The sequence below is a fragment of the Mercenaria mercenaria genome, chromosome 10 (genome assembly GCF_021730395.1).
Source record: "Mercenaria mercenaria strain notata chromosome 10, MADL_Memer_1, whole genome shotgun sequence".
Taxonomy (NCBI): Eukaryota; Metazoa; Mollusca; class Bivalvia; order Venerida; family Veneridae; genus Mercenaria; species Mercenaria mercenaria.
In genome coordinates, this window is record NC_069370.1 from 23,775,412 (window position 1) to 23,790,654 (window position 15,243).

Consider the following 15,243-nt stretch of genomic DNA (forward strand, 5'->3'; position numbering starts at 1 on the left):
TTTCATGAAGACAGGGTCATAAATGTGGCCTCTACAGTGTTAACGAGCTTTTGATTTGATTTGACTGGTGACCTAATTTTTGAATCCATATGCCCCACATTTAAACTTGACCTAGGAATTATCAAGATAAACATTCTGACAAAGTTTCACGAAGATAGGGTCATAAATATATGGCCTCTAGAATGTTAACAAGCTTTTCCTTTGATTTGAGTGGGTGACCTAGTTTTAACCTCACATAACCCAGTTTCGAACATGGCCTAGGAATCACCAAAATAAACACTCTTACCAAGTTTCATGAAGACAGATTCTTAAATGAGGCCTCTAGGGTGTTAACAAGTTTTTCCTTTGATTTGACCTGGTGACCTAGTTTTTTACCCCAAATGATCCAGTTTCAGACTTGGCCTAGAAATCATCAAGATAAACATTCTGTGAAAGTTTATTTGAACTCAAAGCATAAATGAAACCTCTATATGGCTGAAATAGTCAGAATAGAAAATTTTGCTCCTTTCAGGGGCAGTAACTCCAGAATCCATGACGGAATCTAACCAGTTTTCGAAAGGAACCGAGAACTTATTGTAACTTCAGTTATGTGTAAGTGTGGTTAAAATTGAATGTAAAATGTTACTTCTATCGTGTAAAAATTAACAAAATTGGCTCTTTCGGTGGTCAATCAGAGGCCGTAACTCCGGACCCTATGATTTGGTCTGAAGGATTCATCAAGCAATCCAAGATCTATTGTTGTCAAAGATATTTTGCAAGTTTATATCAAATCAAACCATAAATGAGGATTCAAGAGGATTCGCAAAAATGTTGTCTTTCCCTAGATCCTTTAGCAAGTTTCGCATATATAATAAAATCTGTGAAAAGATCCCTTGTCCGCTGTATATAATTTCTATTTTATGAAATTGAAAAGCAGTGTCTTTCATGGAGATTACTCACTGTCTGGTCGGTCGTCAGTCATATATAAGTTATGCGATATAATCAAAAATACATTTTACAACAGAATTTAAACCTGGTATTTGGCTTATATGAATTCTGTAAAATTTGACAAAAATATGTGAACAAGGTGACTGAAAAAAAAAGTTTAATAATTCCAGTTTTATCGATTCTTACCATTCTGAAACAATTCTATAAATAAAGGAAGAACTGTAAACCGTGGTGTCATTTTGCTTTCGTTTCAGTCAAGAAAATATGTTTCCAAGTGTTTGGATACTTGGCCTGATTAAAGTACAACTAAAATATAATACATTTCGGACTTTTATATTCTTAATTTTCCTGTCATTTGATATTTTATTTTGCTTTGAGAAATAATAGACATTTAATTAACTATAAAAAGTGATGAATATTGAGAATACATTACAATAAAAAAAATCAGCTCTAACATCATTTTGATAATTATTATATTTATTATATACTTATATAAATTCTGTAAAATAATCGGCACAATTAAATATAAACAGGCAGAAAAAAATCCGTGTTGTACCTTTTAAATTCCATATTGTACCTTCCGTATTGTATGCTGCCGGACCACTTTCATTAATAAGCATGACCTAACATAGTTCTATAAATAGGCTATTATAGCGCACATAAAAACTTCACTTAGTTCCATTTTAATATCGATAAACATTGAAGATTTCGTTCAACAACAAAACTACAAACAAAGCCTCGTGAGATCCGATCCGGCAAAAATCCACTCGAGCCGGTGACCGAATACAGCATTCCAGATCGAGCTACTGTTAAAACAACCCTGTTGTATTTTAGATTGTGGTTTTAAAATAGGTTATTGAATATGGCGTCATGTTGGAAGTACATGTGTTTGAAATTTGCTATTAAAATTAACTGTTTTTAAATGCGCAAGTCATTGTCTGACTTAATAACATTTTATCATGTCCTGCAAAAGTCATTAATTATAAGTAATTTCCCTAAATTCCTAAGACCTTAGTGATTTGAAAACTTGTAACTAGATAATTATAACAAGATATCCATGGAAAAACTCTAATTCCCTTTCTATCTATTTCCCTTTCTAACAATCATTAAACAATGCCCCACACCCATTTTTTCCTTTAAACACTAATACCTTTTCTACTTTCCTCAAATATCTTTTTGACTTAACATGGGAAGAATAGAGCATGGCTGCAGGCTCAATGCGCAAAAACTTATAACGGCACAAACAGGAAGATACAGTAGTATGAATTTACAGTAGTATGGTATAGGTTTTTTTGTCAAGGTCGGATTGATTTTTCGCGCCAAAGACAAACTTTTACCGGGAACACGCCGCGCGCCAGCGAGAAAGCTGAGAGGTCGGGATCGTGTAGATAAAGGGTAATATTTTGAAAATGGTGCTGCAAAACAGTGGAAAATACAGAAATGAACAACAACAAAATGATTTAACATCTGGGTAAGTAGTTTGAATGTTAGAAATTTACAGTTTCTTATTGTATTGGGTTACATAGCATTTTAACAAAGAACGAATCGAAAACAGCCGCCATGATCGACGACCGGTGGTAAAGTGCAGTTGTTAAGGTACGAACATTTAACTAAGCTTCGAAAGAGTAAGGATGGCAAAAAATACTGTTTGTGATCACAAGACTACTGTATTATATGCGTAATTTTTTATGCCTTTCTATACACTAGAGCTGTGCTCGATAGTTTGTCACAGAAGGCAATTTCCTCATAAATTTTATCACCGCTTTTGTCTGCATAAATCAAATTTTTTGGGGGGGTTGGATTTAACGTCGCACCGACACATGATAGGTCATATGGCGACTTTCCAGCTTTAAATTATGGTGGAGGAAGATCCCAGGTGCCCCTCTGTGCATTATTTCATCACGAGTGGGCACCTGGGTAGAACCACCGACCTTCCGTAAGCCATCTGGATGGCTGCATAAAGGTAAATTTTATTTACAATTTACCGTCGCTTTATGAAACAATTAACATAAGCTTTGTAGAGCTTTTGAGAACAGTTGAAACCAATTATACCTTACCCCTAGTCCTAAATATAAGACCTGACATAACTCATATCACTAAGTCTCAAGTTCATTTAAATTGATATTTTACATTTTTTATTTTCCTAGCAATTTGCTGGTACCCATTTACAGCTGGGTCGACTGAGGCAATCGTGATAAAGTGCCTTGCCCAAGGACACACCGCAATGGGAGTAGCCAGGATTAAAACCAGGGGCCTTCACCTCCTTAGGAAAGCGTCTTAGCCCTTTCGACCAGTGCATCAAAAAACATTTCCACCTCCATTTTCCCAGTATCACCGCCAGCAAGCAGGGATTTTTTAAGGCTGATTTTGGGGCCGTTACTGACCGTTGAGTGTCTGCAAGTTTCTCACTGAAGAAATACCAGAAAGTTTAGTAGACACTTTCAAAAGACAAAAAATATTAAACAAAAGACTTATAATATGACATCAAACAATAACAATGCTGAAATAAAGGTTGTATGATTGTAAAACTTATTTTTTGTATTTCCCAATTTTCAGGTTTTACGCGTCATTTTTCCCAACTGAATGGGCCCCGGGCCCCAGTTTCTAAACGGTAAAAAAATCCCTGAGCAAGTGTATCGGAGTCTTAAGAGGCAGTATTGTCCAAAAAGTAATTCAGATACCAACAGTGATTCTCGATATCGACATTGTAGGATAAATCCCGTTTTCCGGTATTACCCACCAATAAACACCCGTTCCCGGTTTTACGGTGGTGGGGGTATCGGCCATTACGCCGTATCGCGGTAGTGTTTAATATTATCCTTTTTCCAAGGTTTAAACAAAGAATATGAATTAAAATGTATTGCAGATTATCATAAAACATTGTTATCATCAAGATTTAGCAAAAATATCCTTAAGTTTCATTTATTTTTGAAATTTTATTTTTTATTCTACACTGCCGCTTCCGTTGCTCTATACCGAAGGTGTGAAATTACTCGCATTTTTCAAGGTTAACAAATTATTTTTGCAAAAAAATTTTGCCGAGATTGTAAAATACTATTTTCATTGTGAGAAAGTACGAACTGTCCTAAAATCATATCTTCTGGCAAAAATAATCGCTGATATTGTACACGGTCCGTATATCGGTTAATCTCGCCAGCCCCCCTGACCCTATTTACGGAAATACCGGAACACTGGATTTATCCTATAATGTCGATATGGTCAATAGTGAAACCCAGACTGAGAATAATGTTATTGTCCAAGATGTTAGGAAATTGCAGAGATATTTACTGGTAAATCACTGCAACTATCTGGAGTCATTAAACCATGATATTAAAAAAGTGGTAGTATTAGAAAATGTATTTTGATTCCTTTTGCCCAAATTTCCCCTTTTCTGGATTCTTTCGTTGCAATTTTCTGCTAGGGCCCCGCCACAATTCCCCGAAAAGTGGAGAGAAAAAAACAGGATGTATCGACATACCGACACCGAGAGGAGTGTTTTGAGTAACTAGTGACATTTGGGGGTGGGGGTGGGGGGCAAATTAATTGTATAATTGGATCGACAAGTGTAACTACCCAGCTGATTAGAAAATAACATACACATTGGTTAATGCTTGTAGCAAAATCAAAACAATGACTTTAAGTCCCTTTTGCTTTTGCTGTTATATGATAACAAATTTCTAAATGATTGAAATAAATTTTAATAACTATATAGGTGTTTAGTTACTAGTTTTATCTCAACAAAAGTTGTATGAAACACATATTATTGGCTCCAATTTTGGCCCTAACACTTTGCAACTTTTTCTGATTGCAGTTTTTCAGATTAAAGTGGCATTATGTGCGTCTTACTGCGCATAGTATGTTTTTGGTGAATGTATTATAAAAGCAGTTTTCGGTTGATGTGCATTTAAATGTGTTGAATTAACAACGGTTTAATACCACATATTAAAGTATTTGATGATTCAAGTTGATGCTTTAGAAATAAAGAAATCGGACAAATAAAATTATAATTCTTTTCTTCAAAAGACTGCCCTAGTCAAAATAAGAAAAGTCATATTTGGAAACTTGTTATTTGGTACTGGTATATTGGATCAGAAGCTATAATTTCCTCCAACCTTTTTACACATCTATTTCAGCTGGATTTTTACTTTTAAAAAAAATGCGCATAATTCCACTTCAGCTTTTGAGCTTGGTAGCAAACTGGGCTCCTAGACTGAAAATTTTGGTAGCCCAGCTTGCAACATGGTAGCCCAGCTATATTTCAATTTTGAATGGTATAATTGGGAGAATAAATTCTGAATTTATTACAATATTGACATATATAAGCCAGACAAACCACCAATGCATAATTTCTGAAGGGTCTTAAAAAAACGAGGAATTTTATTATAAGAATCTGAAATGAATTTTATTTTTTCGAGAACAGACGGTAGTAAAGTTACTGACAGTCTCTTCAAAGTTAACTTCATGAACGCAACAACCGTATATTGTGAAGTATCAGTAGGTCACTAATAAGCTCTAGTGAAAGAGCTGTTTATGAACACACCATAGTAACTGGTAATAACCTGTGCAAATTACTTCCTACAGGCAGGCACGGCTTTGGTGGAGGTTTGGAAACACCTGAATAAAATGCTACATCTTAACATAAAAAACAACTGGAAACTGCATGTTTTACATCGTAAAACTAGTTGCATTGGTGCGGCCATGACATCGGTATCAGAATATTTCTTGCAGCGCGACATGTTAAAGAAATTGTCAAACGCGTAGCCTACCGATTACACAAAAGAACTAGCCTGTCAGAAGCTATTTTGCCTGTCAATCAAAGGCGGAGTTTGCGGTGGCTGCTTTGCGCTCTCTACCAATCAGAGATCATTGTTTTACAATAACCATATGGTCAATTAATTTGGTATTGTTATCAACAGGCGACAAACATGCCTTTGATTTATGTGCTAAGTGAGTTGACCAATTTATTTTCATAACGCGTGGCTCACTTATGCTTTTTACATTCGCCGCAATTCAGATAACTGGATTATGTTTGCAGTACAGTAACTGGACTGAATTGTGATTTTATTAACAGACGTTCCCGAATGTGGAAATAATTGACTCGCTTTGTTTCCACAATGGATGCCATATAAAATATATTTCAAACACAGACGTGTATCGCTCAGTCATTGACAGTATAAAAGTTATTCAAATTGATGCAAACTTTGGACATTCTGATTTGATTATGTGGCAGTTAAAACAATTGTAAAAACTTCACGTTGGAGCATTTTGAAATAGCTAAAAGTGGAACGGTCTGAAACGGATTTCTGGGTACCGTTAAACAGGATAAGGTGGCATTTAAGATGTGGTTAGTGTTTCCTGCAGGCCTTTTTAACATGGCGCAGCGCCATGCCCCGTTTGAAGTGCCGCCAAGCTGCCCTTCAAGCTGCCCGTTTGCGCCATGTGCCCTTTTATTTTATCAGGCTTTTGTATTTATCTTGAAAAGTGCCCTTTCAAAACCAGCCTGGATAGCCAATGTCCGCGGGGCATGTTCCGTGTATTGTACCGTCAATTAGCGGCTTTGATCAACAGGTCGACACGTGGATGCATCAACCGTGAATGACCTGATTAAGAACTGACAGGATTATGCAATCAATTACTGTTTTATGATTCTTTAATTGGAAACAGTAGATGAAAATTTGTTGTTTTTAGCACGTCGGCGGAGAAGCTACATTTAGCCTTTTTACGGAAGAGATGATTGAAAACGGTCAGTTAACACATGATTAAAAGATAATTATTTTAAAAGGTTGTAATCAGTTAAAATGTAGATTGATTGTCGCACATTTTTGATGCGCTCATTAGGCCTTTGAAAATAAAATGTTGAATGTTTGCCCTTTGCCGATCGCCGACCAACCCATGAAAAATGACCAGACTCAAAATGTTTTACATCGATTTTATCTACAAGATATATTTTATTCCTTCACGGGTATCATTTATAAAAATAATACAAGATAAACATTTAAGCTTCAGAATGATACCAAATTCATTAAAATCGACAAATGTCTTGTTTAATAATTACGAAGTAGTACTTTCAAAAGCACATTCATGACGCGCCGACGCAGAAGTCGCCACCATCTTGAAAATTTGAAAACGTACATCGGTATGAAAATAACCGATAACCTAGCGATTAAGTTATAAAACCTGATCGAGATTTAAATGAATAAACTAAAAATGCAAGGCCCTAGTTTTGTTTTAGTAAATAATTTGTCAAAATAATTTTATAAGGCTGAAATTCAAGTTGAAAGTGCACGGCCGCATTCAAGCAAGCCGAAATTTTGAATTATTATTCGCAATGAACCATAGGTATTCACATGTATGTTTATTTTACTTAATACTGTATGATTAGATAGAGAAAAAAAACAGATTCATAGTCAATCATTGATTCAAACTAGTGTATGTATCGCAGAAACTTGATAAAAATAGTGGCAGACGATCTAATCTAGCAAATTTCACAGCATGTACTTTTTACGTAGCATTCTACTTTCGTTTTCGTATGCCCAAAACAAAAGAAAAATGTAACTTTCCATGTAGATTTGTCTTCTAAATCTTACTGACAACGAAGAACAATGGGTTTAATCAGCGATATAGGTACACAGTCATTGATTTCATGTAGATTTGACGAACTGCCTATGCTCTTAACGTAATTCAATGGTGAAATGGTATGTGATGATTGACAAAATAAAGTAGGGCATTGATAGAACTTTGTTCAATAAAACTTGTTGCTTATTAAATATCACCTGATATCTGTCTCTGAAAATGCAAGCCAGCACTTCATGTTGGTAACAAAATAAGAATGTTTGAAAGTATGGTAAACATTATCTAAGGAATAATACAAAATATCTACCCCATATCTGAGATATGAAAAATTCTCAAATGCAATGTGAAAATAGTATGTAAAATGGTGTCTGTAAAATGATGCCAGCAAGCGTACTTGGACGAATGCCCTTTCAGTGCCAAACCGCGCATTAAAAGTGCCCTTTTTCAAGGGAAGCACCATGCCCCTTTTAGACTCTGCAGGAAACACTAGTGGTCAGGTGTGCGTGCTGCATTATATCCGGCATTTACATAACATGATGGCTCAGATAATAGCTCGCAAGCTGGGCTCCCAGCTTATGATTTTTACACGCATTGTCCGATTTTTGGTTGCACTGGGTGACCGCTAATCTGAAACACTGGATTGGCGAATTTGGTGGCGCAAAGTAAAACTGACACAGAGAAAACCCTGCTTACATTCATCACAGGAGCCTGAAATTCTATCCAAAAGCCATGAAAAGTCTATATGAAGAAGGGGAGTCTTTTTTCATGTACAGACTTTTCGTGGCTTTTGGATAGAATTTCAGGCTCCTGTGCATTCATTTAATTAACTATAGTGACATTGCAGCAAAAATTTCATAATTCATGACCTCACTGAGATTTGACCAAGAACTGGAGAAGTAAAACCTGTAAGAAACATGTATAACTTTTTTTTTCAAAATCTTGTATACTCGTGAATAGTTGTATATGTCAGAAAAAATGTGAGCAAGCTTTGGCAGTTTTAATGTAGATTGTAGAGGGGTTTATAGAGGGGGATATCGAGTCAGAAAAAGGGGAGTGGTGGTCTAGTGGATAAGGTGTCGGCCGCTAAAAGAAATTAGTATAAACTATAAACAGACGAGGTCTGTTTACAGATGATGTTGCCAAAATTTAGGATGAGGCTTTGGGGGGCAAAACAAATTTGAACATATGCTTTCCAATGTTTTTCTAGGAGGGAAGAGTCTGCAGAGAAACGTCTTACACGAGCTCGAGTCAACGATGAAGTGGATTTGAAATTTGGATATGAGCGATACAAAGATCCACAGGAGAAAGTGGGATGGCTAATCAATATGCACCCTGTATGTACTTTTGCATCACACATTGTATAGTTATCAAGCAGCTCAATACGTATGCAACTGGTTAGGTCAAAGTTTGTTACTATCTAGCTTTTTATGCCCCTGAAGGGAGGCATATTAGTTTTCAACTGTCCATCCGTTCGTTTGTTAGTCACAAAGTTAACTTTTTGCATGAAGGCTCTTTTCTTGCGAACCACTGCACCCAGGACCTTCAAACTTCACATGCTGATAGTACTTATTGTGTACACGACCCCTATTGACTTTGGGGTCAAAGGTCAAGGCGCTGCGGGGGCATTTGTCACCATTAGTGACAGCTCTTGTTTCTTGAAAGATAATTCAGTCCCAGTCTTTAAATACAGTTATGACCTGATCGTCTGTCTGATCTTTTAAATCCGTGAATTGTTTGTAAAGATATTTGTTCGTAAACTAAATATTTCTTTGTTTTGATGATATATATCTCAACTTTAAGTGCTAAAACTAGTAAACTTTTATCGGACTTTATGGATTTTCATCAAGCATGTCTGTACTGTCATTTTAAGGTCCTCCTACTATTAAATGACTTCATGAAGCATGTGATGTGTTGTATGTGAACACAAAAAGGATTTTGAATTTGAATTTCAGGCAGACATAATGGATGAAGACAAGAGGCTAGTCAGTGCAGTGGACTACTACTTTATCCAAGATGATGGAGGAAGATTTAAGGTAAACTTCCTCATAGAAATTTTCACTTACTTGGTTCTAACATGTAAATGTATGACTTTGTGATAGTTTTCACTTTGAAGGGTTGGAAAATATTGTTACTTTGATTTTTCTTGTAAAATGATCACATCTTCAGCTTTAAAGCCCTGCTCCGCAGCTATTCAAATTCTGTTGTGTGTATGTACCCATGATTACAATTGTTAATGGCCACCTGCCACATTTTAGCACGCAAAACCACAGGTATTTTATATTTATATAAAGACTATCTTGACAGGCGTCGCTGTTCATAGTCAGGATTTTCATGCTTTTTCAGAGACAGTTTAAGGTTAAAAGGTAGGACTGGAGCAGGTCTTTAATGTCATAATGTAACAGTTATTTTGAAATGCTGTTTCTAGGCAACACTTCAGTACAGACCATATTTCTACGTTTTGACAAAAAAGAGTTGTGAACGGGAGGTGGCATCGTTTCTTACTAAGAAATTTTCTGGGAAGATTGCAAGTGTGGAAACTGTCAGTAAAGAAGATTTAGACCTGGTATGTCACTACATTTATTCTGAAAGAAAAAAAGCTGGTAATAAATCATTAGAATTACTGGAAAAAAATAATTAAAAAAATTACCTATAATATCCAAGTGCATAGCTGAATGATGGCTGAATGTTTCTCATACATCTTGAAATTAGCAAGTAATATCTTCTTTTTAGTTTGGACAGATTATATAAAGATAATGTTTTTTGACCAGACAGTTGTGATAATTTTGCCCAGTGATTGAAGACATGTGAGAAAAGTACAATTAAAATCATCATGGAAGTTGGGTGTCAAAATTGAAACAAATGGCCTTCAGAGATGAGAATTTTCACATCAATTAAAGATCAAGGTAAATCTTGAGATTTAAATGAAAGGGAGCGGCATGTATCTGGCAGATTGCTGGTCTCAGGATGCTGATTTTGTGCGCTTTTTTACCTGAGAATTTCCAATTTATCGATTAAAAACAACAGTTCGGACATGTGCAGTGGGAAACACGTGCTAGAATTTTTATATGCCTGAAAGTCCATAAATACATTATACCCACGGTGTCCGTCTGTTAGCAATTTCATGTCCACTCTGTAACTATTGAATCCCTTGAAGGATTTTAAAGAAACGACGCAAATGTTCACCACATGGGGACGACATGCAGAGCGCATGTTCTGGATGTCTCGCTCACGGTCAAAGTCTCACTTTGGGGTCAAAGGTCATACAAGAGTTCAGTGTCCGCACTGTAACTCTTGGCCCCCTTGAAAGATTTCAAAGAAACTTGCAACAAATGTTCCATACATTGAGACGACGCGCAGAGCACACTTTCTGGAAGGCTGATGTCAAGGTCACACTAAGGGGTCAAAGGTCATGAGTTTATTTAGTGTCCGCTCTAACTTATGAACTGCTTCAAGATGACAAGCAGAGCACTGGTATGGCTTTCTTCCAAGGTCAAGGTCACACTTTGGGTTAAATGTCTTAGCTTATAACGCTTGAACCCCTCTAATTATTTAAAAGAAACTTGACGCAAATGTTCACCACATCGAGACAACATGCAGAGCACATGTTCTTAGGCTGGCTTCAAGGTCAAGGTCACACTTAGGGGTCAAAGGTCATACCTACGGGTATGTGTTGCTTTGCATTGTGGTGCTCTTGTTCTACAATAGAACTGCATTTGTTGTCTTAAAGGGGTGCTACAACAGGAGAGTAATCATATTAACAAGGATAAAACCATGTAACATATTCCCCATGTCAAAGCAATGTATTGAGTTCTGAAAACAAATTAAAGTTAGGGTTGTGTGACCACTTGAGAAAAATGCTGTCATCTGTTTTTCTTTTCAGGCAAATCATCTTGTTGGTTTAAAGCGACAGTATTTGAAGTTGTCTTTCCTATCTGTTGAAGATTTGATGAAAGTAAAGCGAGAGATTCATCCAGCTGTGCGGAAAAACAAAGAAAGAGACAAATCAAATGAAATATATACAAGGTAATCATAGTTCATACGTGTTTCAGCAGTATGTTAGATAATACGTCTACCCAAAGGTCATTACAGTGGATGTAAATTGGTATTTGGATAAAATCTGATGAATAATGTTACAGGATATATTGCCTACACTTATATATGAATATAATAAATTTCAGTTACATGGATGATGAAGATGCAGTATCCAGGAAAATTGTTGATCAGATGGACAACATCATAGATATCAGGTATTTATATGATTCTTTAAATACCAGATGGAAAATGTCATTTTCCGTCCAGGGTTTTAAAGAAAGCTGTTAAGTCTTTAGAAAGATTCATCTTATGGCAATGTTTTAATGTCTCCTTACTCCTTAAAAGATTTTTTACCCTTAGATATCTCATTGACTGATGTTATTTTGAATCATAAAGCTGAATTTAAGGGTCATGAGACCAGATGTCATGACTGACTTCTCTTGACCAAACTATTTCCCTTCTTGCACACCAAAAATGTCAAGTTCTGTTTCCATTTAATGTCTGTAATCCATACAGGTACTGATAAGAAATTTGAAACCAGCTTTAAGGGTCACTATTGTTAGATGTCTGTCCATCCTCCACAGTGAACATCTAAGCCAACAAGCCAATTGCAGCTAAACTTACTGTATTGCCTTTTGGAAAACTTGGAAAATCTTTGAAACTCTGCCTATTTTTCAAATAGTCCAGCATGGTTCTCAAATCACTTTTTGTCCCCTGCCTTTTTCAAAGAAAAAAGGGGGACATAGAAATTGGCTGCGTCCTTCCATCCATCACACTTTGTGTCCGGTCCATAACTCTGCCATGAAGGGATTTTGAAATAACTTTGCTTAAATGTTCCCCATAATGAGTCGGTATATATGTCGTTTGCAAAACCCAGACCCCTAGCTCTTAAGGTCAAGGTCACACTGAGGTCTAAGGTTTACATGGTCTGTTTCGTGTCCAGTACATAACACTGCCATTCATAAAGGGCTTTTGTAATAACTTTGCACAAATGTTCCGCATAATAAGAGTTGCTCAATTTCACTACTGGTTCCTTGTTTCAGAAAATTTTAGAATTGCTCTTTCGTTGGGTCTTGCATGCAATCAAGATTGCAATGGTAGTTTAATTTTTTCAGGGAACATGATGTGCCATATCATGTGCGCGTTTCGATTGATCGTAGTTTGAATGTTGGTCATTGGTACTCTATTAGAGGAAGAGGAAGCATGGCCCCAGAGATTAGCAGGAGGGAGGATCTTGTACACCGACCAGTAAGTTTATTTTATTAGTCTATGAATATATAAAGATAATGCGATCTTTTCTTTCAGTTAGCTGACAGTTGACATAGTTTAAAAGTAGTCTTTGGGACCAGACAGGCTGTCCCCCTTAGGGTTTCTCAGTGTTATGGGGAAAGGTCTGAGGAGTGCATTTTACAAATGTACTACTCAGTTATACACTAATACTATTCCTATTTACTGTCCTATGATTTAAACTGGTCCAGATGGCTTAAAATATTTCAGTTATAAATTGATGGAAGTGTCAACAAAAAATGTTTGTGCTTATTTAGGTATTTATTATGTCTCCCACCACACAATGGTGTGGGAGACTTATTGATTTACTCCAGTCTGTGTGTCTGTCACAAACCTTGTCCGCACGAACATTTCTCATCCGATCTTCACCAATCCTTTACAAAATGTTTTTGACCTCAAGATCTCGGCCAGGTTCGATAACTAGCCAAATCGGTCCAGGCACCGGAATTATGGCCCTTGAATTACTGAAATATGCTCTGGTCTTGGGAGCTAAAACGGCCCATATACTACTAATCATTAGTAGTATAGGAGTCCCTTTGGGGCACTTTATGTGCACTCTAAGTGCAAGCTTCACCAAACTTGAGCAAAATGTGTTTGACTATAAGACCTCGGCCAAGTTCGATATCTAGCCAAATTGGCCCAGGCACTTCGGAATTATGGCCCTTGAATTACTGAAATATGCTCAGGTCTTGGGAGCTAAAACGGCCCATATACTACTAATCATTAGTAGTATAGGAGTCCCTTTGGGGCACTTTATGTGCACTCTTAAGTGCAAGCTTCACCAAACTTGAACAAAATGTGTTTGATTATAAGACCTCGGCCAAGTTCGATAGCTGGCCAAATTGGCCCAGGCACTTTGGAAGTATGGCCCTTGAATTACCAAAAAACACTTAAGATTTCTTGTGCATTTTTTACCTCAAACTGGTGCCTATACTTTTATAAGTAGTATAGACAGGGTTCATACGCGTCAGGGAAAAAAAAAATTTTTCAAGGTCAGGGAATTGTCAGGGAATTTCACAAAATGTCAGGGAAATTTGGAAAATGTCAGGGAATTTTCTGATCTGGTTAGGCAACAATTTGTAAAGGTTAAGGCAGTTTCTTCAAATATTTCCTTTTTCATGAAAGCTATCACACTTACAACAATTAAAGCATAATTTTAAGCTCTGGAGGCTGAAAAGAAAAGGAAAATTGAATTACTTTCCAAGTCAAATGCTTTCTGGGCAAAGACAACAGATATGAAAAAGGATCTTAATGAGCTAGATGCCAAGATATCATCACTGCAAGAGAAACTGAACACTTCCTAAATCCTTTGTATTGTTGTCTTGTTCAGTGGCAACCTGTGCTTGTAAATATGAAATATTTCAGTGCTTAATAGCTGTTTTATATAGAATCCTTATCCTATAGATTCATTGCCTTTGTTATAGTACTAGTTAATTCAATCTAACCATGTGTATTATAGCTAGTTGTTTAACCTGTACAAATCTGTTAACATTTTGTGAACATTTAGTGTTTTTTATGCTGTTGTGCTGGATATGGGGCTGATCAGCTTGCTTGTATATAATTAGTATGCAATACTGTCACTTAATTATGCAGGGCTTATTTAATGTGCGATATATAAAATTGAACATAATATTATCTACAATAAGACATGCTTTTGCTACCAAGGTGTTTTGCATGGTATATATCCTATAGACGTTACTCTTTTTAACTGGTAATCAGAATGACAATTCCATTTTAATGTAATTTAGTAAAGCTATGTTCAGAAAAACAGTTCGATTCGGCTAATATGTTCAGGTTTCCAAAAGTAATTGCTTTATTGTCTATTGGTCATAACATAAAAACATTTGTTTGTTTGAAACAGTGTATTTGATTACTTTTTAATGCATGATAATTCATGTCATTTTGCTTGCCAATGTGTTTTGTATAATCACCAGCTCCATATCCAGTTGATTTGGAATAAACAAACAAAATATTAAACTATGTAAATGTTTGTCAAAAAAGGAGGTAAGGGTTGGCTGTAGGGGTGGTGGAGGCCAACATTCTATTTTTCATTTAAAATTGAACCACTAAATGTGCACATTTTAAGATAACAATAGTCATACCAGGTGACTTGGTTTGTAACGTACCGAACCAAAAAGTCAGGGAAAAATGCTTTCATGTCAGGGAAAAGTCAGGGAAATGTCAGGGAATTTTGTCTGAAAGAATGTGTATGAACCATGATAGAGGTCCTTTTGGTGTCAAAAAAGCGCATGCACATGTGCTCTAAGTAAACAGTATATAAAGGCTGACTTACTATTTAGATGATTAGGCAATGTGGGAGACATGCGCTTTTCTCAAAAGCATCTCTAGTTATAGTCTGCCTGCATATCTGAGAAATCAGACTTTCCGTACTTCATGTTTTTATTTCGATGTAAATGAGATGTG

The 15,243-nt window shown here is 36.3% G+C and overlaps 1 protein-coding gene across 1 annotated transcript in view; it reads left to right on the top strand.

Moving 5' to 3' along the window:
- The first annotated feature begins 2,259 nt into the window (after positions 1–2,259).
- LOC123559649 (DNA polymerase epsilon catalytic subunit A-like) overlaps positions 2,260–15,243 on the top strand; it is a 105,137-nt gene continuing 92,153 nt past the window's right edge. Inside the window, exons 1-7 of the mRNA XM_053552523.1 lie at positions 2,260–2,398; positions 8,708–8,834; positions 9,453–9,533; positions 9,926–10,063; positions 11,381–11,523; positions 11,679–11,747; positions 12,648–12,780. Coding sequence (XP_053408498.1) covers positions 2,337–2,398; positions 8,708–8,834; positions 9,453–9,533; positions 9,926–10,063; positions 11,381–11,523; positions 11,679–11,747; positions 12,648–12,780 — 753 coding nt within the window. The 5' untranslated portion in view covers positions 2,260–2,336. The remainder of the gene's footprint in view (positions 2,399–8,707; positions 8,835–9,452; positions 9,534–9,925; positions 10,064–11,380; positions 11,524–11,678; positions 11,748–12,647; positions 12,781–15,243) is intronic.